The 27,515-nt window shown below is 37.3% G+C and overlaps 1 protein-coding gene across 2 annotated transcripts in view; it reads right to left on the reverse strand.

Annotated features, from left to right (window-relative positions):
• Positions 1 to 11,699: 11,699 nt before the first annotated feature.
• Positions 11,700 to 27,515, reverse strand: part of SPAG6 (sperm associated antigen 6) — a 74,043-nt gene continuing 58,227 nt past the window's right edge. The window contains exons 10-11 of one of the 2 annotated variants that reach the window (XM_057543793.1): positions 26,730 to 26,875; positions 11,700 to 13,463 (exon numbers count right to left, since the gene is read on the reverse strand). In XM_057543793.1, coding sequence (XP_057399776.1) covers positions 13,394 to 13,463; positions 26,730 to 26,875 — 216 coding nt within the window. In that variant the 3' untranslated portion in view covers positions 11,700 to 13,393. The remainder of the gene's footprint in view (positions 13,464 to 26,729; positions 26,876 to 27,515) is intronic. The other variant, XM_057543794.1, reaches the window with a different exon arrangement.

The following is a 27,515-nucleotide window of genomic DNA, read 5'->3' on the forward strand; positions in this document are numbered from 1 at the left end:
TAATGTGTCATGTGCGTTTTTCATTCACTGAGTCACTATTTACGAAGTCCCCCCCCCCACCCCAGTACTTTGCCAGGCACTGTGCTAGGCTCCAGGGGACCCCAGTGAACAAAACACCTCCCGGCTCTCCCAGGTTTAGATCAAGTTGGGGAGAGAAGCCAAACAATAAGTATGTAAAATATGCAACATCTAGCAGGTGGCAAGAAAGGCTACGAAGGGAAACAAAAGGGGAGATCAGCAGTCACAAGCTGTGAGCCCAAGCTGGACTTCGGTGCTCTCAAAAAACACCCTCCTGCCCTCTCTTCCGTCACTGAGGGCTGTCGCGTAACCAAACAATAGACGCCTTCGCAGCGGGCTGGAAGCCCCTTTCGGAGGCTCGGCTGCCTCCGCCTTCTCTGATCAGGCAGTTTTCCTGGATATTCATACAAAACCACAGACTAACGGGATCCCCAGATAACTTTAACCCGCACAGCCCTCTCCTTAGGCCTGCGTCTGAGGCACCAGGGTGGACTCAGCAAAACACATCTCAGGACACTGTAAGCCCGGGTGACCCTCGCCCACCTCCACGGTTGCCCAATTCAATTCTTTCTGAGGGAGGAAAAGAAAAGATGTGCGCTAAGAGTCCACAGAGAACTCGGTCTCATCAGGTTTCAGAATCGCTAAAGGAGATGGAGTCAGTTTAGGCGGAGGGCAGTCCTCAAACTCCAAGACTCCAATCAGAATGAAAATGTCGGGAAGGAAAAAGCAGACTTTCCCGGGTTTAACTGACACGGAAAACATCGCCAGCGGAGCCCGCGGAGGGCGGCCCGGCGGCCATTCAGAAGGCGCCGCTTCGCCACAGCTCTTTTCCCGCAGACAAAGCCTCCTCGTCAGTCCCTCCGCTGCCGCCGAAGCACCACGTTCGGCAGAAGAAAAAGAGAGCCGCTGCTCTCCATCAGGCAGCCAGACAATAGCGGCGGCCAGGCCGCGCCTCGCCGAAAGGCAGAGGACCGGCATCTTTGTTTCCACCCTGTCCTTCAAACCCGGTCTCCGCGGGCTGTCGTAGCGCGGCGGGCGCGGAGGAGGAGAAAGCGACCCGGGACCACTCTTCCCGCTCGTTCCTTTGCAGCGGCAGGGACTGGGCCGCCTCCTCGGGCTGTGGCGGAGGCACCGGCCGAGCCCGCGCTCCCCTCGCCCACGACGCTGCGCCGTCAACCCCGCGGGAAGTAGCGCCGTCCGCGCGGAGGGAAACGGCGCGCGGTGAGATGCCCGGCAGCCGTGACGCGTCCGCGGAGACGCGGCTTCCTCGCGCTCGTGCGCGTCGACAGCCCGCGGCCCAGCCTGTGCTGGTGGCCGGAGCCCCCGGGCCGTCCCTCGGGAGCAGGCGGCCCTGGAGGCTGGCGGCTGGAGGGGTTCGGCCTCTCCAGCCTCACGGGCGCCATGGTAGGGTCTCCGTCCCGGGGTTGGGGGTTTGTCTGGCCCGCGCCTGTACACGGCCAGGCCCGCTGTCCCCCTCCCCAGCCGGACAGCAGGTGCCGCGAGTCGGGCCCCGAACCGCGGCAAGCGTGGCGGCCTGACTGGCCGGGGTCGGCCCGGAGCCCCCTCCCAACCTCCCCCGCCGGGCGCCGCCAGCCTCGTGTCCCTGTGCTGGGAAGCAGGGTGATTGTGAGTGCTCCAAGTGAGCGAATGCAGGTAAAATGCCCGGCGTTCAGCACACAGAGTAAAGTTCTCAAATAGAGCGAGCAATGGAAAGGGACCCAGTATTAATACGTGCAGCAACGCGGATGGATCTAAAAAAACATTATGCTGGGGGCCGTAGGAGAGGTAAACGCGGAAGACCTTAGTGTGCCCGATTGCGTTTATCTGAAATTCTAGAAGCAGCAAAACTGTGGTGATGAAAGCAGTTTCCTGGGGAGGGATGAAAGAGGCGAGAGGATGGGAGGAGAGGAGCAGGAGGGAACTGTGGGCGTGATGGCGCAGTTCCGCGCCTTGATGGGAGTGGATTTTGAGGACGTGTGCAGTTGCAAAATCCAACGCTCTGCAGCCTTCAAATGGGTGATTTTATTACACTCCAATTACACCTCAAACGATCTTGGGCGGGGGCGGGGGTAGAGTTAAAGTAGTGGGTAAGGGTAGTCGAAGAACATGGGACTGTTTGGTGGAAAATAATTACATTTACAACATCTGAGAGCTGAACGCGTGCTCTCTCTGAACTGAGTGGCTCCTCCTCCCCTAGGAGTGAGTGAACATCAGCACTAAGACCAGCTCCGGCCCTCGAGGGAGGCACGGTACCAGACCCAGCTTGTGCGCCTCGCCGCTTTGCTCAGTCCCACCTCCACCCTCATCTTAACCTCTAGCTCAGTGCGGAGGCCTGGCCTCCACTGCTGTAGTTTCCTCTCAGAACAGCCTCCCCGTGGGTGAGGGTCAGGCTTCAGCACCATCTCCCCCGCAGCCCGATTCTGATGGTCAGTCGGAGGCACTGGCTCCTCCCACCAGTCCCAGGCTCAGGTGAAAAACCCTGAGGTTCAGCTTGTTCTTGTCTCCTTGGCAATTGCTGGGTCAGAAGACACACCCAGAAGATTGGGGCATTGGAGCCCCACGAGGCAAACTTACACCACCACAGAGGGCAACCTAAGAGGGCGGAGAGCAAGAAGTAGCAAACATATAAACTCCTCTCCCCTTTTCTCCATAGGCAGCTGGTCCCAAGGCATAATGGTTCTGCATGGCTTGTCGGGAAGGTGTCCCTGGGGACTGAGCAATCAGCTGTACTTCTCTCGTGAAGCACCGCTTTCCATTTGCTTTCCTTTGCCTTTCCCCTCACTCTTGCTTGCCCTGGGATTGCACCTCCTAATAAAATCTTAGCGCTTAAACTTGGCCTCAGGCTCTGCTTTCTAGGTAATCCTTTAGCAGCCTTTGGTCTTTCACTCTGTGCTTTACTGAAAATTTCACAGCCACAACAGCAAACAAAATTAAGATTCTTTTTGGCTCTGGCGTACTGTCCTATTAGCCCTGAACTGCTACTTGAAAAAGCAACCAGCTGAAACCAATACTAAGTACATACATTTATATACACATACCTCTGTGTGAGTTAGTAGAGATTAAAAATTTGTTTTTCCATTTATAGGTTCCTAGTGGTGTTTCCTCTCAAGAGTAAGTTCCTAGAGCACAGGCACTTGTATGTTTTGAACATTTGGAAGCTTAAAAAACTTGAGATGCATGTGAGTGCAAAACCAAGAAAATGCTTTTCAATCATGATCATAAAGCTGTCATTTTGTCGGGGGGAGGTCTGGTTATGTTTTTTGGTTCATTCATAAAGCCATGTTCTATGTTTGCTAAAATCTTATTATTAGGGAAGGATATGTTAAAACCACTTACAGGAACATCTTCTGTTCCTGAATGCTTTGCAAAACAATTTTTCTTTGCATTACTTTAAATATTGAAGACAGTAAGTTTGTATTTTTAATGATAACAGCCACTGGCTTTGTGGCCTCCTGTTTATTGCAGGGTTGTCAGACCTTGTTCTTCCCTCCTACTTGGCTTGCCAACCATCTGTAACTTGATCAACAGTAATTTGAGATGAGACTGGCCAGGGTCATATGTTAAACAGGACATTTCCACTTTCTTGACCACAAAATCCTCCCTTTCCTGGCCACTTAAACACTGTTACATAATCTACAAACATGTGGCTCTGATGATGATCTGCTACATATGCTGGCAGAGGTCACACCTGCAAATCTACCTTTCTATTGGCACAATATTTTTTTTTATTAGAGACATTTTTATTGCTTATAATATGGTGTACCAGAGCATTTAAAAGTTATTTTTAAAAACATGTTCTGCCTTATCTACATCATCATAATGAATTGATTTTTGCAGAGAAAACTTTGTCATCCTATCATGTGAACAATTTTTAATCTTTACATTTGAAAAATGTTTTTATCAGGGGTTAATTTCAATCACAAACACGAAGCCAAGCTGTACACATAATGTATTTAAATAAATTTTCACAGAAAGAAAAAAACATTTAAAAATATCTTAGGTTATAGACATGCGGTATCAGAGGACATCCCATTAAGCAAATGTGAGAGCTTCTCTTTAAATTCTAGCACTTGATTCTTTCCAAATATATGAGGGCAGATAATGTTCTAGGTTTTATATATACAAATAGGTCTTGGCCTTTTCAGAATAGGTCATAAGCTTTGCTGCAGTTGTCGTTACTCAAACATTTTTAGAATTCTTTAGAGTTCTGAAAAAGACTGAGTCACATTCTTTTAAATAACATCATCAGTGATAGCAAATCTTTCTCTCTTGAGAGTGGATTTAATTTTTAGAAATACCCCACAGTCATTTGAAACCAGACCAAGCTGAGGGACATTGTTTAGCAGGAGAAAACTGAACACGAAAAAATAATAAGTGAACGGAGTGATACTTTTTTAAAAATTAAACCCTTAGAAAAGGAGAATTAAGGAAAAGATTGAAGCAGAAATTAATGAATGAGAAAACAAAAAACACAATTATTGATCAATTCCAAAAGTAATTCTTTGGAAAAAAATAAAGTAGAGAAATATCTGGCAAATCTATTTAATTAAAAAAAGAAAATATAAATAAAATTATAAAGGAGAAAGGAGACAACAGATATGGAGAAGTCTGAGGGGATTATATGAGAATACTATGTATAGTTAGCTATATGCCAATATATGTTTTTTCCAGGAAAAACATAAATCACCCAAATTTAATCAAGAAGAAGTTAGAAAAACTAAGTAGATCAAAACTAGAGAAGTCAAAAAAGGCTCACCCTAGAGATTTTATAGGCAAATTCTTGGAAATTTTGAAGGACATGTAATTCCCTTTCTGCATGCATAAATATATTAAAATTTAATCCATTTTATGAAGCAAATATAATTATTATAAAACCTATCAACTGTGGTACAAAAAGAATAGCCAAAAAATATAAAGTCACATAAGAAATCAAATGCCAGAATTCCCCCCAGAACTATCAGCAAATTACATTCAATGAAATAAGTAATTTTTAACATGATCAAGTAGCTTTTATCCTAGAAATGCCAAGATATTTTAATAATGGGAAAATAATTGAAATAACAAATCATACATTTAGGCCATATAAGAAAAAACTTTGTTGTCTCAACAGATGATAAAAATCTAACACCTACTCCTGATTAAAACAACTAAATTTTTTAAAAGACCTCTCAGTAAATATTAAACCAGTAGCCAGCATCATATATTTTAATAAGGTTCTATAAAAATAATAATGCTAATGATAAGACAGCCAAACTGTAAGGAAGAATAGAAAGTGTATAGTAATTCCTCACCCTCCCATCATCACTCCTTATTCTCCTTCCCAGACATAACCTTCATTAACAGTTTCTTACATGTCCTTCCAGAAATCTTCCATGAACATAAAAGCATATGACCATCCCTTTGAAAAAAACAAATAGAATCTTACTATACGTATTGTTCTGCACTTGATTTTTTTCATTGTATACATTAACTTGGACATCTTCCCATATCAGCACATAGATCTACCCAAAATTTTCATAACTTATTATATGAATATATATGTGAATTATGTAACAGTTCACATATATGAATGCGCCATAATTTTTCACTCCCCTATTGGGGAACATTTTCTAGTTTTCTGCAATTCTATACAGTTACACTGAGCATCCTTGAGTATAGGATTAATGCCTAGCAATGGAATTGCTGGATCCATTTCTGAATAGATATTTCCAAATTAGCATCTAAAAATTAGTCTGGATTAATTTATAATCCCTCTAAAAATGTTTGCAAAAATATTGATAATTGTTGAGGGTAGGTGGTGAGCACGTGAGAGTTCATTTTACTATTCAGTCTACTTTCGTGTGTATTTTTAAATTTCCAAACTCAATGATATGACAGGAGAGGCATTCTCATTAAAATCAGGTATAAAGATGCCCTCTATCAGCACTATCCTTTAAAATTATGCTGAAATAATTCTGACAAGAAACAGAAATAGGTAAAATATTGAAGGCAGAAGAAAAGTTACCTTTATTTGCAGATAATACTTTTGCCTAGAAAACTCAAGACATGATTAAAAAGCTATTATAAAATAACTATTAAAACCAGTAACTTTTCCAGATCCAGTAATAACCTGTAGGGAAATATGTATTTTTAAAAGATTCTATTAAAATATAAATAATATTGGCAACACCTGGAAGGGATTGATACAAAAAAAGAAAGAAGAGAAAAAGCATGAAAGCAAAAAGATTTAAATAGATTGAGAAATATGTTATGCTTCTAGATAAATGTATCTATTCCTTTATTTGTGATTTTAACCCAAATTCTAATAAGATTTTTTTTTAAGTTGAAAAAAATTAATTTCCGTTTGGAAGAAAAAGCAGGAGAGTAGCCAGAATACTTTTGAAAAGGAAGAATAATAATAGGAGATTCACTGTACCAGATGTTAATACATGTTATAAAGCCACAATAATTACAATGATTTTGAACTACTGAGAAAAGCTTGACAAATAGATTTAATAGTTCAGAAAAAGCCCTGAAAGAAAATTTAATATGCCAATAAATGAAGCATCACCAACGAGGAGGACATAGATTATTCAAAACTGGCCAGTAATTTAGTCGATTAGATGCTCACTTCATACAATTTACTGAAATACATCCCAGATGGATCAAAGGCACAAATGTAAAAAAGAAACTGTGAAAGAACTAAAAGAAAATATGAGTCCCTTAAATAAGGGATTTTGACTAGCTATCTGCAGTGCCTGAAAACTACAAAATAGAAGATATATAGATGTATCTGCATAAGCATTTAGACCATCTGTATGTCAAAAATTACAAACAATATTAAATAAAAAGTCAAGAAGTAGAAAGATATTTGCCATAAGAGTTAGTATTTGCAACAAGGTCCTTAAAAGCCTTTTCAAAGAAGAAATCCCAACACCTTTTGGGCAAAGACAGCATCACTGTATTATGGGTTATGTCTTATGAGTTCAGAGGGAACCACTTTGAAGAAGAGAGTTCATTCGGAAGAATCATTTGTCCCAGTTTTAGAATGCAAGGTTTTTGCTTTTGGTATGTTTTGTTTTGTTTGTTTCCACCTCATTTCATGTGTACAAAGTGATGATATTTGGATTACAAATGCTTTTTTTTCCATTTTCTTTTTCAAAATCACCCCTAGAGTATTGTGCTTCCCTCTCTCCTCTGAAGGGGTTCACTTGATTTATCTCATTGCAAACGCAGGGGTAGATAATCTTACTATCCCCATTTTCCAGATTAGGAAAGATGTATCTTTGTGGCTTTAAGTACCAATAGGCAGCAAACTGAAATATCGACATAAGTCATTAGAGGAGAAGCGACGCCGAGTGACACGATTTAGAGAAAGAGAGGCAGTTGTTAAAAGTACCTGCTGATCCTCAAATGCGTGTGCTCAGCCAGGAAGGATTCTTACATCCTGCCCCATCTTTGGCTGTCACAGACCACGCCCAAGGGATACAGCCTAGCTATCTGCAGTGCCTGAATGAGGACAGGTCGCAGAGGCCCCGCTGGAGAGAGGAGGCTGTGAGGAAGTTCACAGATGCCTTCACTTGTGCTAACACCTTCTGGGGGCTCAAAACAGAGACTGTTCTGAGCATGTACCGACTTCACAATATGCACGAATTGTCTCATGTAACCATCACCAAACTACCTCAGGACTTAGGTACTTTTACAATCTCCATTTTCCACATTAGGAAACTGAGGCACGGAAAACGTTAAGCAGCTTGCTGAAGCTCACACAGCAAGGGAGTGGTCGAAACTGTATTTGAGCTAGGCAGCTGGGGCTGGAGCCCAAACCCCTTGGCCACAAGTAACCATGTATAAAGCCCTTTCATCCACAGGAGCACATTTGTCCCTCACAACTTTGTAAAGATGTCAGGAAATATTCTCCCTGATTTACACTAAGGCAGTGGGAAGCCAGAAATGGGTTACTGGAATTAGTCATCTTTTTTTTTTAATATATATACTCTGAAGAAAGAGCATGGATGGACATGTGATAAGGAATGACTGGAGGGAAAACAAGACTTAACAAGGCTTGGATCAGAGAAAGAAGTGCCTTAAACTTTAAGTAGATTAAACACAAGCTGCACGGAGGGGAAGGGAGCTGGGGAACAGGCAAGGGGAGGTTATCCTAGCATGGGGAGAATGAAAATCATTCTAGCTCACCAGCCATCAGGTCTGTCATGATGCTGGATGATAAACAGTGAAAGAAATCACACCCACAGCATTCTCATCATGTTGAACTTGTTTACCTTCCTGAAATACTAGCTCTACTCTGTGTCACTATTTGTCTAAGAATACTGTTAATTCATGTCTCTGTTTACTTACCTGGGCTTTGTTAGTTTAGGTAACAAGACTAGAAGTTATGTCTAAACAGCCAAAATGAAGGTCCATTGCACAATAGGATTTTCATGTAGTTTTAAAATACAATCATGGTAATAAAGTTTATGCAAATACTTTTAGAATTTGCTCTCATAGAACTAAAACAGTATTAGTTAACCTCTGAACTTGTTGCTTGTTTTTTGATCACCTTATTTCCCAGTGTTGTGAATACAAAGGAACTTCGCAAGAAACTCTCATGTTCTGATAAACTTACATCTATAAAATGATCCACGTTAATTAAATGCACTGGAACTAACTCTATTTAAAAGTAGGAAAATAAAGAATCCTTTTACTCTAAGACTGTTGCCCACTCATTTATCTGGTTTTGTTCACCTCAAATGATAGGTATCAGAAAATATATACTCTATACTCATTTCAAAATGTTCCTAAAATTGATACGTGTCATCAACTGCAAAGGGAATTCTTTAACCTATTGTAAATTACAGCATTAACCTCAAGTTGCATGTAATGTTATATCAGTATAAGATTTATCGTAAGAACAATGTCTAAGTATAAACGTTTTCATAAATAAATTTCTATCTAAATCCTCTCTCAAAAGTGAGTAAATTTCATGTAATAAGTCCTTCCTAACTTCCTTTTCCTGCTCCAAACCCACATTCTTTCCTTCTATAACTCTTGGCCATCAAAATCCTTCAGTGAGCTGTAGCCACCAAACAGGTTTCCAGGATTTGATCTCAAATAGTTTTTAAAAATGGGGGGATTGTTCAGACTGAAATATTTGGCTATGCCTCAGGGGAAAAAAATAAAAGGCACTCTTAATCCATGGTTCTGACAGCACTGTTCTGATTTTTTTTTTTTTTAAATTGCCGGTGCTGGCATGAATGAAATATAGAATGATTCATCCAATGAGAATTTGAATGCTGGTAGAAAACTGTACAGAAAATCCAGGTGAGTTGAAGGAGAAAGAGATCAGGGACTTGTGAGGAAAATGCAATCAGAAAACGAAAAGAGAGGTTCTATGAACGCAGGCAAACAAACATAGCAGGTTTGAACTCTAATAGTTAAAGCCTGCTAAAGGCCAGTGACAGATGACACCAGGATGGGAGAAGAGCCAAGGGTGAGAAGTTTCTAAGCTGACTGTTAAATAGATGTAACTCACTGATGAGTGTGCCCATGTGGGATTTTAATTACTCAGACATCTGTTTAGCGAAGTGTATAGTAAATAGGGATCAAATACAGAGATCAAATTATGTGGGGAAGAGAGTGGAGATGACATTCATGACTCAGAAAGGAGAGCTATCAGCCAGGGGAAAATCAATCCCGGCTTTACATCTCACCAACAGAGAAGCAATTATTTTAGATGTGGGGCTGGTTTGCATCCTAGGTCATGAATTTAATTAAATAACCCTCGAGTGGCAGAAAACAGAACAAACCACTGTATTTAACTGTCAGTAAGACATGCTGCAAATCAATGGTCCAAATTCCTCCTCTTCTCCTTCCCTCCTTACAGCTGTCAGTGACAAACAAGGTAAAAGAAGCTAATAGTTGATGTAACAACATGGATGGACTTGGAGGGCATTATGCTATGTGAAATAAGTCAGACAGAGAAAGACAAATACTGTATGATATCACTTATCTGTGGAATATTTAAAAAAATATAGAAATAAATACAACAAAACAGAAACAGACTCACATATATAGTGGTTATAGAGGGGAGGGAGGAGGGGCAAGTTAGGGGTAGGGAATTAAGAAGCACAAATTACCATGTATAAAACAAATAAGCTACAAGGATATATTGTACAGTCAGGGAATATAGCCAATATTTTATAATAACTTTAAATGGAGTATAATCTATAAAATTATTGAATCTCTATGTTGTATACCTGAAACTAATATAACACTGTAAATCAACTATACAAGTAAAAAAATAATTAAAATAAAAGCCAGTTTAAACCTAAAAAAAGTCCAAAGTGCCTTAACCAATGGGTAAATGCAATAGTTACAATTAAGACTGTCATTTGATCCTTTTAATCTCTGAAACAGAAGAGCTACAAACTGGTATTTTCTATACAGTGAATTTTGTGGCAAAATAAGCCACAGTATACACAAGCCTCAACATTTGCTAGCACCTAACTTAAAGTTAGATGATTTGAAAACACAACAGACAAATCCTTCATGCTTTCAAGGTCAGTTTCTAAATTTGACATCTTAGATTGGAGATGGCATTACCCAGGAATTTAAGGTCAAGGTTTATGAATTTAAGGAAAGGGTTGGAGATCTAAAAACACAACAGACAAATCCTTCATTCTTTCAAGGTTAGTTTCTAAACTTGACATCTTGGATTGGAGATGGCCTCACCCAGGAATTTAAGGTCAGGGTTTATGTTAAGCAGGACCTCAAATCAAGTTTAGAAACAAGCAAATCTTTAATCCTGTCTTTAAGGGGATAGTTTGAGAGAAAAGGTTAGAAAAACAGGCCAACCTCCTGTAACTATGAGGTTGTCATTTGTTTTTACATACTGAATGAAATATGCCTGTTTGGTGTTCAGTGTCTTGTGACTATTTTATTCCCTGTGTCTGGGCAAATGTGTTTATATTAGAAAACTCCATGAGGGCAGGAAATTTAGCTTTTCTTTATAATAAATCATCTGGAATAAACTCCACTGATCTAAGATTATGGGGCCTGGTGTGCCCAACTGCTGGCCAAAATGTGTAATCTGTCACTGACTGTCAGATTGCCCATAAATCACATATTGGTTTGCACAGGATAGAAGAGTTTACAAAATTGTTACATGCATCATTGCAAGTTATCTTCATAAGCATCTTATGAGTTTGCTGAGCAAGTATTATCACCTTTACTATTTAACAGACATGATCAGAACCCAAACTTTCACCATCTCCTTTCAGGTACCACTGATACACACCTATTTCCACAACAGGTGAACTGAATGAATAATAATAAGGTTCAACCAATAATAAGATTCAACCATTCTATTCCTGAAATGATAAAAATAAACTGTTGTTCATGTAAGCTAAATGAGATATCCTAATGATAGTTGAATTTTAAATAAACTGCAGGGGGTGGGGAGGGGAAACAGAGGATTGGAATTGACAAAATTCAAACCAGGAGTGAAAATAACAAAGAATATCATCAGTGAGAGACACTATTTTTCCTCTAGCACAAATAGAAAATATTTTTTTAAAAGTCTCATAATAGACTTTGCAAAGAATAAAGAAAGCTTCATTTTGCTTTAAGTGTTTTATGTCAAGAAACATTTCATAGCATATATTTTCCAAATTGCATATGAACAACTTAAAGCACCCATTCAAATTCCACTAAACATTTTTATTTTTCTTAGCTTAAAACTATTGATAAGTATGAAATGATTTAAGAAGTGAAAAATTTCAAATACAACATACAATAGCAAGAAATACATAATAGGAAATTCACCATTCCTATAACATTTGAGGAGGTCTTATAGTAGATGGACTAATTTCTGTCATTATTAATGAAGAAAGATGGAAACCACCTTTATTTTCTCAGTTTGTTAAAAGGTTCATACGAGAAGCTGGGCAGGCAGGAAGGAGAGAAAGGGAAGCTACAAAACTGAGGATAAAGATTACATTTTCTTATGCAATGGATCTAAGAGATTACTGCAAGGAAACAAAATAGGCCCTTTTCAAAACGTATTAAAAAGTCAAACTGCAGGCAATTCTAGACTGATACAAGGCAAAAAGAAATGGGGTAATCTTGGGTATGATGAAATTTAAAAATATACAACAAAGCTATGTACTGTTAGGAAATGATGACAGAGATGAATCCAGAAAATACCAAAAATAAATGGTAGGTTTCTTTTGAGAGGGGAAAAAAAAAGAGTCTGAGAAGGAAACCTGAAGGCCAACCAGACTGGAAACACTGTGTCCAAGGGGCTCTCTGGTTACCATTTATTTCCTCTCCAGGCCTCCAGGGGAGATCACTGTAAGGAATGTCCTTTAGATTAAAAAAAAGACACAGCTGCCAACTAACCAAGACTCCTGAGTCTAATCACATATTCCCCAAGGTCAGAAACACTACAACGGAAAAATGAAAAGGACAGTTCTAATGCTGTTTTTATTTAAAATTTTATCACAACTCCCTCTTACCCTCCTCTCAGCTCTGTTTGTGAAAATGTAAAGTCTGAGTCGGACAGTATTCTTTTCAAATTTTTCCTTAAATCCTTGAAAATCTGACTTTTGAAACCTGGGAATGTGAAGCTAGGACAAGGGAACACTGAGGACCCATTTTATTTGCTTGCTTCCTTGTTTATTCATGAGCAGGGCTAGACTAAGAAGAAACCTTTCAATGAAAATGGAAAGCATGCCTGCAATAGCATAGTGCTTAATATTGACTTCTACCCTGTCCAGCCCCAGGAAAGGTAAGGAACAGTTTAGGTAGGGTAAGAAAAGGTTTAGGAAGCTTAGGATGAAGAGGAGACTTCCTAAATTTTAGGAAAACCTGCCAGGTTATCGATAGATTCCATATGTTCGGCTAACACATTTGTGTAACCAGCATCAGTATGTCTTTCAAATGCCCTGTACTTTGTCATCAGTGTCCTCTTTCAGCTAGTACTTCCCTTGGATATCCTACTGTGGAATTTGCAAGGCCAGCCTTCCTTGCCTGTGCCTGTGAGGAATTGGCAAAATAATTAAGAGTTTTTGAACACCATCTTTCATCTGTATCTAGTTGGAAGGGTGTGTGGGTGTGTGCGTGTGGTCTTTAATGGAACAATAACTAATGCCTTAGATCCTTTAATGTCTTTTAAAAATTTACCTTTAGATCATATCCTATGCAAATGAACATGAATAGTTCCTCATACATTCAAGCCACTAATTTTTAAAGTATTCCATAAATTTAGAAAATATCCAAAGGTTTTTCACAGTGAATAAAGCTAGAATGTATTTAGTTCAAATATTTAGAAAGAGCTTTAACAACTGTCATTCATAAATACTCTGCTGTGAATTTGAGTATAAAAATGTAACTTTGCTCAGTTAGTAAGTGGTTGATAGCTGTCCACTCTCTGCAGAAGTATATCTGAATATCCAGGGGAATAATACCTGAAAAAGAAAATTTTCTATTAGATCTTTGTGAAAAGATTCGGCACAGTAGGCAAAAAAGATTTAATATAAGATATTTATCTGAAATAATTCTCTGAGTGAAACCTCTAATACACTGACCAGTTATGCTCCAGGAATGCTTTGTGCACGAGGGTAGAGATGATCAAGGAAGAGAACAACAGCTCACCAGACTGTGCCAGAGAAACAGCAAACATTTAAGGGATATCAATGCAATGGCAAAGAAGGGGTATTTTCAAAGCCAGGAACTTGGATCCAGTAACAGTATTTTATTACAGAGACTTTGTTTTCATTATGTCAAGTGACTGATGTTGCTTTCATGATCACAGCAATGGGTTTTTTTGTAAGTTAGACAACACAGTCTATCATTACTAATCAACTTCCACATTCTGACTACCCTACAGATTATTCTCAACATATGGTTTTTTAAAAAAATTTATTTATTTATTTATTTATTTTTGGCTGCGTTGGGTCTTCGTTGCTGCACGTGGGCTTTCTCTAGTTGCAGCGAGCGGAGGCTACTCTTCGTTTTGGTGCACGGGCTTCTCATTGCGGAGGCTTCTCTTGTTGCGGAGCATGGGCTCTAGGTGCATGGGCTTCAGTAGTTGTGGCACAAGGGCTCAGTAGTTGTGGCTCGTGGGTTCAGTAGTTGTGGCGCACGGGCTTAGTTGCTCTGCGGCATGTGGGATCTTCCTGGACCAGAGCTCAAACCCAAGTCCCCTGCATTGGCAGACGTATTCTCAACCACTGTGCCATCAGGGAAGCCCTCAATGTATGTTTTAATCAGATCTGGCTACCCATAAAAACAAAAATTTCTGGGAGTATAATTCACATTAAACAGCTATTCAATAAATAGTTTACAAATACTTCATCATACTAACCTAGGAAATAAATCCTTTTTGTTGGTTTTGGGCATCTATAGTACTATAAATTTACATTTATAAATTTATCATTTTATAAAATACATAGTATAAAAGTATTATATATATTGATTAATGCATTGTGAGATGCTTCATATACCATGAAAAGAATTTATAAGCATATAAAAGTATGTCAAATAAAATTTGGCATTCTAGAATACACTAAATGGATAAAAAAATCTATTAAGTGTAATTTAAAATTTTCTAAAACATTCAAAATAATTAAACCTCCTAAGGTGTTTTCTCCAAATAAAACCTAATATTCAAGACTTGCTTTATCCTTTGTTAATAATCTTTATCTATCCTCAGATGCTTGACTTAAAAACTCATAATTTATATTACATTAATTTCTTCCACAATTTGTCAAGTTAACGTGGATAAAACTGTGTTTTCTCAACAGTGTGCTTATAGGCAGTCATAGATAAACAGATACATACATGCATACATAAAGAGCTACCTTAAAGAATGTATCTCCACCAAAGGCCTCCTATCCTTGAAAAAAATTGTCCCTCAACAGTGAGTCTCTTCAAAGTATTCCTAAACCAAGGAAGTTACAACTGTTTCTCTCTGAGTTAGTCACAAATTTTAAGCAGGCCTCACCTTCCTGGGTCTTATAAATGTGTTAGACACGAGATAGGTACTTTTATAGAAATGGTAGAAAGTGAATTTAGAAAAACCAAAACTTTAAAAATTGTGCTGTTTCATATGGTAGCCACTAGCTACATGTGGTTCTCGAGCCCTAGAAATATGACTGAGGAACTGAATTTTTATATTTAATTTTTATTAAAAATATTAATAACTGATATTCAATTAGTTATTAGAAAAATTTTAGGTGTGCTTGGAACAACTTGTGAATCTACTTTTTTAACTGTAAACTTATATAATGTAAATACAGATCATGTATTTCCAATGAAATTTAATATCTGAATTGAGATGCACTAGAAGTGATAAAATACCCACCAGATTTCAAAAACTTAGTATAAAAAATGTAAAATAGCTGATTGATAATTTTTATACTGATTACAAATTGAAATTATAAAGCTTAGATATATTGGGCTAACAAAAATATATCATTAATATTTATTTACCCTGTTTCATTTTACTTTTTAAAATGTGGCTACTAGAATATTTTAAATGACATATGTGGCTCATACTGTATTTCTGTTGGACAGTATTGCTTTAAAATAAATGTCCCCAATAAATAAATTAGGACTTACCTATAATTCTTGAGGTTTTACCTGGCTAATTGCCAAGCTAATTGCCATTGTATACCTGTCTCCCCAGGGACCTCAGCGTTGCCACAATCTCCAGGATTCCCCACAGGGAAGGAAATGTGCTCAGGACTTATACTTCTCACCCCCTCAGCAGGGTGTACATTTATCACTACCTAACTTCTCATAAATGCATACAGATCACGTATGCATCTCAGTGTATGGACCCATAAATAAGTACATCAAGTTACCCATTAACTGTCAGAAATCCCATTCCAGCTAGAACCTGTCTGATGCTAAGGAATTCTTTTTTTTTCTTTTTGGCCTATTTTTATTTAAGGAAACTTCATACTGTTTTCCATAGTGGCTCCACCAATTTACATCCCCACCAACAATACACGAGGGTTCCCTTTTCTCTACACCCTCTCTAGCATTTATTATCTGTAGACTTTTTTTTTTTTGATTCTTTGTACATTTATTTGTCTTCAGAATGTACTCCAAAAATGGATTTATATTTAAAATATTGTGTTCTTAAGTCACTTAAGATAATTACTTTTACAAACAATAAGAAATTAGTAAAATTGGCTTCTGTTTCTAAATTCTTAGGAATTGCTGGGATTTTTTTTCTATTTGATTTAATTTTATTTTTAATTTTTAAATTTTATTTTTTTATACAGCAGGTTCTTATTAGTCATCAATTTAATACACATCAGTGTATACATGTCAATCCCAATCACCCAATTCATCACACCACCACCACCACCACCACCACCCCACCCACCCCGTTGCTTTCCCCGCTTGGTGTCCATATGTTTGTTCTCTACATCTGTGTCTCAATTTCTGCCCTGCAAACTGGTTCACCTGTACCATTATTCTAGGTTCCACATATATGCATTAATATATGATAGCTGTTTTTCTCTTTCTGACTTAACTTCACTCTGTATGACAGTCTCTAGATCCATCCACATCTCAACAAATGACACAATTTCGTTCCTTTTTATGGCTAAGTAATATTCCATTGTATATATGTACCATATCTTCTTTATCCATTCATCTGTCGATGGGCATTTAGGTTGCTTCCATGACCTGCCTATTGTAAATAGTGCTGCAATGAACATTGGGGTGCATGTGTCTTTTTGAATTATGGTTTTTTCTGGGTATATGGCCAGTAGTGGGATTGCTGGATCATATGGTAATTCTATTTTTAGTTTTTTAAGGAACTTCCAGACTGTTCTCCACAGTGGCTGTATCAATTTACATTCCCACCAACAGTGCAGAAGGGTTCCCTTTTCTCCACACCCTCTCCAGCATTTGTTGTTTGTAGATTTTCTGATGATGCCCATTCTAACCGGTGTGAGGTGATACCTCATTGTAGTTTTGATTTGCATTTCTCTAATAATTAGTGATGTTGAGCAGCTTTTCATGTGCCTCTTGGCCATCTGTATGTCTTCTTTGGAGAAATGTCTATTTAGGTCTTCTGCCCATTTTTGGACTGGGTTGTTTGGTTTTTTAATATTGAGCTGCATGAGCTGTTTATATATTTTGGAGATTAATCCTCTGTCCATTGATTTGTTTGCAAATATTTTCTCCCATTCTGAGGGTTGTCTTTTCGTCTTGTTTATGGTTTCCTTTGCTGTGCAAAAGCTTTGAAGTTTCATTAGGTCCCATTTGTTTATTTTTGTTTTTATTTCCATTACTTACTCTAGGAGCTGGATCAAAAAAGATCTTGCTGTGATTTATGTCAAAGAGTGTTCTTCCTATGTTTTCCTCTAAGAGTTTTATAGTGTCTGGTCTTACATTTAGGTCTCTAATCCATTTTGACTTTATTTTTGTGTTTGGTGTTAGGGAGTGTTCTAATTTCATTCTTCTACATGTAGCTGTCCAGTTTTCCCAGCACCACTTATTGAAGAGACTGTCTTTTCTCCATTGTATATCCTTGTCTCCTTTGTCATAGATAAGTTGACCATAGGTGTGTGGGTTTATCTCTGGGCTTTCTATCTTGTTCCATTGATCTATGTTTCTGTTTTTGTGCCAGTACCATATTGTCTTCATTACTGTAGCTTTATAGTATAGTCTGAAGTCAGGGAGTCTGATTCCTCCAGCTCCGTTTTTTTCCCTCAAGACTGCTTTGGCTATTTGGGGTCTTTTCTGTCTCCATACAAATTTTAAAATTTTTTTGTTCTAGTTCCGTAAAAAATGCCATTGGTAATTTGATAGGGATTGCATTGAATCTGTAGATTGCTTTGGGTAGGATAGTCATTTTCACAATGTTGATTCTTCCAATCCAAGAACATGGTATATCTCTCCATCTGTTGGTATCATCTTTAATTTCTTTCATCAGTGTCTTATAGTTTTCTGCATACAGGTTTTTTGTCTCCCTAGGTAGGTCTGAGGTATTTTATTCTTTTTGTTGCAATGGTAAATGGGAGTGTTTCCTTAATTTCTCTTTCTGATTTTTCATCATTAGTGTATAGGAATGCAAGAGATTTCTGTGCATTAATTTTGTATCCTGCAACTTCACCAAATTCATTGATTAGCTCTAGTAGTTTTCTGGTGGCATCTTTAGGATTCTCTATGTATAGTATCATGTCATCTGCAAACAATGACAGTTTTACTTCTTCTTTTCCAATTTGTATTCCTTTTATTTCTTTTTCTTCTGATTGCTGTGGCTAGGACTTCCAAAACTATGTTGAATAACAGTGGTGAGAGTGGACATCCTTGTCTCATTCCTGATCTTAGAGGAAATGCTTTCAGTTTTTCACCATTGAGAATGATGTTTGCTGTGGGTTTGTCATATATGGCCTTTATTATGTTGAGGTAGGTTCCCTCTATGCCCAGTTTCTGGAGAGTTTTTTATCATAAATGGTTGTCAAATTTTGTCAAAAGCTTCTTCTGCATCTATTGAGATGATCATATGGTTTTTATTCTTCAATTTGTCAATATGGTGTATCACATTGATTGATTTGCATACATTGAAGAATGCTTGCATCCCTGGGATAATCCCACTTGATCATGGTGTATGATCCTTTTAATGTGCTGTTGGATTCTGTTTGCTAGTATTTTGTTGAGGATTTTTGCATCTATATTCATCAGTGATATTGGTCTGTAATTTTCTTTTTTTGTAGTATCTTTGTCTGGTTTTGGTATCAGGGTGATGGTGGACTCATAGAATGAGTTTGGGAGTGTTCCTTTCTCTGCAATTTTTTGGAAGAGTTTGAGAAGGATGGGTGTTAGCTCTTCTCTGAATGTTTGATAGAATTCACCTGTGAAGCCATCTGGTCCTGGACTTTTGTTTGTTGGAAGATTTTTAATCACAGTTTCAACTCCATTACTTGTGATTGGTCTGTTCATATTTTCTATTTCCTCCTGGTTCAGTCTTCGAAGGCTATACCTTTCTAAGAATTTGTCCACATCTTCCAGGTTGTCCATTTTATTGGCATAGAGTTGCTTGTAGTAGCCTCTTAGGATGCTTTGTATTTCCGCGGTGTCTGTTGTAACTTCTCCTTTTTCATTTCTGATTTTATTGATTTGAGTCCTCTCCCTCTTTTTCTTGATGAGTCTGGCTAATGGCTTATCAATTTTGTTTATCTTCTCAAAGAACCAGCTTTTAGTTTTATTGATCTTTGCTATTGTTTTCTTTGTTTCTATTTCATTTATTTCTGCTCTGATCTTTATGATTTCTTTCCTTCTGCTAACTTTGCATTTTGTTTGTTCTTCTTTCTCTAGTTCCTTTAGGTGTAAGGCGAGATTGTTTACTTGAGATTTTTCTTGTTTCTTGAGGTAGGCTTGTATAGCTATAAACTTCCCTCTTCAAACTGCTTTTGCTGCAGCCTATGGGTTTTGGATCATCGTGTTTTCATTGTCATTTGTCTCTAGGTATTTTTGGATTTCCTCTTTGATTTCTTCAGTGATCTCTTGGTTATTTAGTAACGTATTGTTTAGCTTCCATGTGTTTGTTTTTTACGTTTTTTCCCCTGTAATTCATTTCTAATCTCATAGTATCATGGTCAGAAAAGATGCTTGATATGATTTCAATTTTCTTAAATTTACTGAGGCTTGATTTGTGACCCAAGATGTGATCTATCCTGGAGAATGTTCCGTGCGCACTTGAGAAGAAAGTGTAATCTGCTGTTTTTGGATGGAATGTCCTATAAATATCAATTAAATCTATCTGGTCTATTGTGTCATCTAAAGCTTCTATTTCCTTATTTATTTTCATTTTGGATGATCTGTCCATTGGTGTAAGTGAGGTGTTAAAGTCCCCCACTATTATTGTGTTACTGTCGACTTCCTCTTTTAGAGCTGTTAGCAGTTGCCTTATGTATTGAGGTGCTCCTATGTTGGGTGCATATATATTTATAATTGTTATATCTTCTTCTTGGATTGATCCCTTGATCACTATGTCGTGTCCTTCCTTGTCTCTTGTAACATTCTTTATTTTAAAGTATATTTTATCTGATATGAGTATTGCTACTCCAGCTTTCTTTTGATTTCCGTTTGCATGGAATATCTTTTTCCATCCCCTCACTTTCAGTCTGAATGTGTCCCTAGGTCTGAAGTGGGTCTCTTGTAGACAGCATATATATGGGTCTTGTTTTTGTATCCATTCAGCGAGCCTGTGTCTTTTGGTTGGAGCATTTAATCCATTCATGTTTAAGGTAATTATTGATATGTACACGTTCCTATGACCATTTTCTTAATTGTTTTGGGTTTGTTTTTGTAGGTCCTTTTCTTCCCTTGTGTTTCCCACTTAGAGAAGTTCCTTTAGCATTTGTTGTAGAGCTGGTTTGGTGGTGCTGAATTCTCTTAGCTTTTGCTTGTCTGTAAAGCTTTTGATTTCTCCATCGAATCTGAATGAGGTCCTTGTCGGGTAGAGTAATCTTGGTTGTAGGTTCTTCCCTTTCATCACTTTAAGTATATCATGCCACTCCCTTCTGGCTTGTAGAGTTTCTGCTAGAAATCAGCTGTTAACCTTATGGGAGTTCCCTTGTATGTTATTGGTTGTTTTTCCCTTGCTGCTTTCAATAATTTTTCTTTGTCTTTAATTTTTGCCAATTTGATTACTATGTGTCTTGGCATGTTTCTCCTTGGGTTTATCCTGTATGGGACTCTCTGCGCTTCCTGGACTTGGGTGGCTATTTTCTTTCCCATGTTAGGGAAGTTTTCGACTATAGTCTCTTCAAATATTTTCTTGGGTCCTTTCTCTCTCTCTTCTCCTTCTGCGACCCCTATAATGCGAATGTTGTTGTGTTTAATGTTGTCCCAGAGGTCTCTTAGGCTGTCTTCATTTCTTTTCATTCTTTTTTCTTTATTCTGTGGAACAAACAGCAGTGAATTCCACAATTCTGTCTTCCAGGTCACTTATCCGTTCTTCTGCCTCAGTTATTCTTCTATTGATTCCTTCTAGTGTAGTTTTCATTTCAGTTATTGTATTGTTCACCTCTGTTTGTTTGTTCTTTAATTCTTCTAGGTCTTTGTTAAACATTTCTTGCATCTTCTCGATCTTTGCCTCCATTCTTTTTCTGAGGTCCTGGATCATCTTCACTATCATTATTCTGAATTCTTTTTCTGGAAGGTTGACTATCTCCACTTCATTTAGTTGTTTTTCTGGGGTTTTATCTTGTTCCTTCTTCTGGTACATAGCCCTCTGCCTTTTCATCTTGTCTATCTTTCTGTGAATGTGGTTTTTGTTCCACAGGCTGCAGGATTGTAGTTCTTCTTGCTTCTGCTATCTGCCCTCTGGTCGCTAAGGAATTCAAAAGTAGCTCCTCATCAGGAAAAAGTTTGGAATCCCTACCGTAGCAATTAAAAGCAATTTAAATCTAATCAGAACAATCTTTATTTATGTCTTTTATACTTGCAAAAATGAAACAAATATTTGCTTGCTATGCATTTATCATCAAAACAAATAGTGAAAAAATGATAAGTGGCCAAGTGCTGCTACATAAGTTTCTCCAGTATTATTATAATGTTAAATTTGATCTAGCTAATAATGTGACTTAACATGGATAGAAAAAAGAACAAGAATAATATGCCTTGGTGTAGGTCTGTTTGGGACCCTCCTGTACCTGAATATCTGTTTCTTTGGTGTTGGGAAAGCTGGACAGCCACATGTAAATCAATGAAGTTAGAACACTCCCTCACACCATACATAAAAATAAACTGGAAATGGCTCAAAGACTTAAATATAAGACATGGCACCATAAAACTCCTAGAAGAGAACATAGACAAAACATTTTCTGACATAAATTGTAGCAATGTTTTCTAAGGTCAGTCTCCCAAGGCAATAGAAATAAAAGCAACAATAAACAAATGGGACCTAATCAAACTTATAAGGTTCTGTAAGCAAAGGAAACCGTAAACAAAATGAAAAGTCTATGGACTGGGAGAAAATATTTGAAAATGATGCGACCAACAAGGGCTTAATTTCCAAAATATACAAACAGCTCATATAACTCAATAACAGAAAAACAAAAAACCCAATCAAAAAATGGGTAGAACACCTCAATAGACATTTCTCCAATGATGACACACAGATGTCCAACAGGCACATGAAAAGATGTTCAACATTGCTAATTATTAGAGAAGTGCAAATAAAAACTACAATGAGATATCACCTCACACTGGTCAGAATAGCCATCATTAAAAAGTCTACAAATAACAAATGCTGGAGAGAGTGTGGAGAAATAATCCTCCTACACTGTTGATGGGAATGTAAGTTGGTGCAGCCACTGTGGAAAACACCATGGAGGTTCCTTAAAAACTAAAAATAGAGTTGCTATACGATCCAGCAATAACACTCCTGGGCATATATCCAGACAAAACTATAATTTGAAAAGATACATACACCCCAATATTCACAGAAGCACTATTTACAGTAGCCAAGACATGGAAGCAACCTAAATGTCCATCGACAGATGAATGGATAAAGATTTAGTATACATACATACACATACACACACACACACACACACACACACACAAAATGGAATACTACTCAACCATATAAAAGAATGAAATGATGGCATTTGCAGCAACATGGATGGACCTAGAGATTATCATAGTAAGTGAAGTAAGCCAGAAAGAGAAAGACAAATACCATATGATATCACTTACATGTGGAATCTAAAATGTGATACAAATGAACTTATTTACAAAACAGAAACAGACTCACAGACATAGAAAACAAACTTATGGTTACCAGAGAGGGCAGGGGATGGGGAAGGGATAAATTCAGAGTTCGAGATTAGCAGATACAAACTACTATATATCAAATAGATAAACAACAAGGTCCTACTGTATAGCACAGGGAACTATATTCAATATCCTGTAATAAACCATAATGGAAAAGAATATGAAAAAGAATATATGAATATATCTGAATATATATATATGAATCACTTTGCTGTACACCAGAAACTAACACAACATTGTAAATCAACTGTAGTTCAACTTAAAAAAAAAGAAAAAGAAAAAAAGAACAAGAAGAGGGGTGCCCACAGAGGACCATAACACAGATATTTACTGAATTGAATTCTTCCTATCTGTAAACCCTGTGGCTAATCCTAATAGCCTCTCACTTAATCCTAATAGCAACTCTGTGAAGTAGGTAATTATTCACATTTTAGAGATGAGGAAACTGGCTAAGAGGGTTAAGTAATATCTTCAAAGTCACAGTTAGCAAGTCGTTTGGACTGAGATAGGAACTTAGATCTGTTTGATACCTAAGTCCGAGCTTTTAGCCATACTCCTCATGAACGAACGAAAACGAACCTCCAAAAAAGAACTGGAAATGCCTTTCCTCTGGCTATCACCCTACTTCTTCCTGGCCTTTAAGAATATAGGGGAGTTAACTCATCCTAGACCCATGTAGAATTTGGGTTACTGTAATAGCTGTTATCACACCAGAAATGTGCTGAATGGAAGACCTATATGCATGTCTCGCACCCCAGTTTAGGCAGAGATCCAGAAGACAACAGCTGTGGAGTGGCCCAGGATTAGAACTTAGGTCTTCTAACATCTTGTCCTGGGCGCCTTCCCTCTCATCATACCAACCACCTTTATTAAACATTTTTAAAGATTACTAAAATTAGAAGGCAATGTGAAATAAATGTTTAGGCTAAAAACAGCTGAGAGAATGTATCCACTGATAATCTGTCTTATAAAGAATAATTCTAAAATAGTCACCAAGTCATTTTTGAGAATTATGATAGCAAAAATTAAACAATTTTGAGATTATATTTGTCTGCTTTCATAGAAAGGCAAATTTTCAGAGATTTCTATGAAACTCCTCTAAGTTCTATAGAGCCCAACGCTTTAAAAAATATATGTCAGAAACTTGAAAAAGTTAGCCAGCTAACCAAAATTCTTCATGATAATTAGCCAGTTTTTAAAATGAAATCCCAGATCCCAGAATATGAGAAGTGGAAATTTTACAATGGTATTTTGACAAAGAACCAGGTCAAATTCTAACATGACAGGGTTTTTTATTTCCCCTGGTGTCCTGTAAAACAATCCTAGAAATTAGTGGAAAGAAAACTTCTATTTAAGAAAGCACCTTACCATTGGTTAATTCTAATAGGTCAATCCATTTGGGGGACCAGTTAGTTTGCTTTTTCCATTTTTCTATAATTCTGTTTATGTTAGAAAATTGCATAGAAAGTTATTTTAAACTTATATAAAATAGCATTCTTCCTGAAGGGACATACATTCCATGCACAAAAATTAACTTAATTTTCTTCATAAAAGATTTTCATATTTCCTTCATTTAGTGGGTTCACACATATTTATATGTTATACAACCTTTTTGGTATGTTATTTTATTTATATATTATACATAGTATACATACATGTTATGATATACTACTCCTTTAATGTATTTTATACATATTAATATTTTCAAAGATAATTTATTGGAACTCTTTTGGTCAAGAAGTTCTCATAAACCTCCCCAAAGTGAATGAACTTGTACACCTCTGGAAAGAATTTACTGGCAGAGTATATGTGAATATAAAACAAATTTCAATCTTAAAATTATTTTTGTGCTTTTAAAATCAATGTTACCATATGTATTAAAAACCACTGATATTAAATAGGAAGAATACTCCCAGAGTAATGGAAATAAAACAAAAATAAACAAATGGGACCTAATGAAACTCAAAAGCTTTTGCACATCAAAGGAAACCATAAACAAAATGAAAAGACAACCCACAGATTGGGAGAAAATATTTGCAAATGATGTGACTGACAAAGGATTAGTCTCCAAAACTTATAAACAGCTCATGCGGCTTAATATCATCAAAACAAACAACCCCAGTCAAAAAATGGGCGGAAGACCTAAATAGACATTTCTCCAGAGATGACATACAGATGGCCAAGAAGCACATGAAAAGATGTTCAACATCACTAATTATTAGAGAAATGCAAATCAAAACTACAATGAGATATCACCTCACACCAGTCAAAATGGCTATCATCAAAAAATCCACAAACAATAAATGCTGTAGAGGGTGTGGAGAAAAGGGAACCCTCCTACACTGTTGGTGGGAATGTAAATTGGTACAGCCACTATGGAGAACAGTCTGGAAGTTCCTTAAAAAACTAAAAATAGAGCTACCATATGATCCTGCAATCTCACTCCTGACCATATATCCAGAGAAAAATGTGGTCCAAAAGGATATATGCACCCCAGTGTTCACTGCAGCACTGTTTACAATAGCCAAGACATGGAAGCAATCTAAATGTCCATCAACAGAGGAATGGATAAAGAAGATGTGGTACATGTATACAGTGGAATATTACTCAGCCATTAAAAAGAATGAAATAATGCCATTTGCAGCAACATGGACCGACCCAGAGATTGTCATACTGAGTGAAGTTAAGTCAGACAGAGAAAGAGAAATATCGTATGATATCACTTATATGCGGAATCTAAAAAGAAATGATACAAATGAACTTATTTACAAAACAGAAACAGACTCACAAACTTAGAGAATGAACTTATGGTTACTAGGGGGGAAGGGTGAGTGGAAGGGATAGTTAGGGAGTTTGTGACTGACATGTAAACACTGCTGTATTTAAAATGGATAACCAACAAGGACCTACTGTATAGCACATGGAACTCTGCTTAATATTATGTAACAACCTAAATGGGAAAAGAATTTGAAGAATAGATACATGTATATGTATAACTGAATCACTTTGCTGTACACCTGAAACTATCACAACACTGTTAATCAACTATATGCCAATAAAAAATAAAAAGTTTAAAAAATAAATAAATAAATTGAAGAAAAATAAATAAATAGGAAGAATAGTTTATATAACATATAAATTATAACAAATTTTAAAAACTGGAATTTGTAATCTCTAATATTAAGAGAAAATAAGAAATGAGTGTAGTATTAGAAAAATATAGATAAATATAGCCTTTAATTCTGCATGTTTTGTGGACACTTTTCAAGATTCAGTTGCTTAATAATTCTATCTGTACTTGGTAACTTTGCTTTTATTTATTTGGGGTTTAGTGGTATAGTTCTCTTTTAGGCTTACAGGGACTGAGGCTTAGGTTTAATGCTCTGCAAACCAACCTCATTAAAAAAATTAATCTTGAAAAAAGCTTCCTGCTACATTACTATGAAGCATCTGCATTTCATAAAAAACATTATTTATTTAATTTTTTCAAATATAGATAGTAACTTTCTCTTTGCCATTCAACATCTCTTTTTTATTTGTAATACTCTCACTGATATGAATGGAGCTTAAGGCAGAGAAATAATATGCAGGGAACTATGAAAATCAGACTCTTTCTAAATCAGGTTCATATTAAAGATTGTTAATTTACTTTGAACTCTATTTGAGTACTCTTTAGTAAAGCATGTATTAAATTAGTACAGAAATATCTCAAATGGCATTCCAGTTTGATGTGGAAATGTATGTGTCAATCAGAACATCATTTAATTTGAGGAATAAAAGAGATCAAGAGAGAAGTAGAAGTATACACTGGTCTTATGTGCTATTTCAAAGTCCACATTTTGACACAGTAGATATAAAATCTAGGTTTGAGAACAGAAAAAGTACATTATAACTTTGACTTTCTCAAAGTCCATTTTTCCCACCTTACTATTTCTTCTGGGTAACAGTTGTTAATACTGTTGATGTATTCTTGAAGGAGAGATCCAGGTTCTGCTTTTATTTCTTGAATCTTTTTAAGTCCACCACTTGTTACAAAAAGTCGTCGAGCTTTGCTATCATGTGGCAGTACCTTGAAAAGTGAAGCACATAAAAATGTCAGCTTTTCTTTTCCAAGTTGGATTTTTACTACTGAAAAGCAATAATATATCTGAGGAAATGTATAAGAGAATTTATGTCCAATATACCTGTAACATAATGAGCCTAAATTTGCTGACCATTGGAAGTAAAATGCAACCTTTTTAGAAATGTGTTAACTTTTTATGTTGCGGAGATGGAATAAAGGCAATGAACAGGAGCAAAGATAATGGAGAGCCACTCATATACATACAAGGTAAAGCAGTATCTGTTCTTGTCTTATACAAACTGGAGGTCTCTCCAAGCTCCTTAACAAGGCACAGAGGGCCTTCTGTGACTCAGGTCCTAAATACCTCTCCAGTGTCCTTCCCTACCAACCTCTATGCTAAATTTTATTTCAATAATCTCAAAGGATGTGTCCAAACCATTTCTTGCCTTTGCCTGTGCTGTTTCCTCTTCCTAGAATACCCTTCCACCCTCCACACACCTCCCCCATTACTTGGCTCACTCTTATCTTTTTTATTTTTTATTTTTTGGTCACGCCACGTGGCATGCAGGATCTTAGTTCCCCAACCAGGGGTCGAATCAGTGCCCCCCTGCAGTGGAAACTGGACCATCAGGAAATTCCCACTCTT

The sequence above is a fragment of the Balaenoptera acutorostrata genome, chromosome 3 (genome assembly GCF_949987535.1).
Source record: "Balaenoptera acutorostrata chromosome 3, mBalAcu1.1, whole genome shotgun sequence".
Taxonomy (NCBI): domain Eukaryota; kingdom Metazoa; phylum Chordata; class Mammalia; order Artiodactyla; family Balaenopteridae; genus Balaenoptera; species Balaenoptera acutorostrata.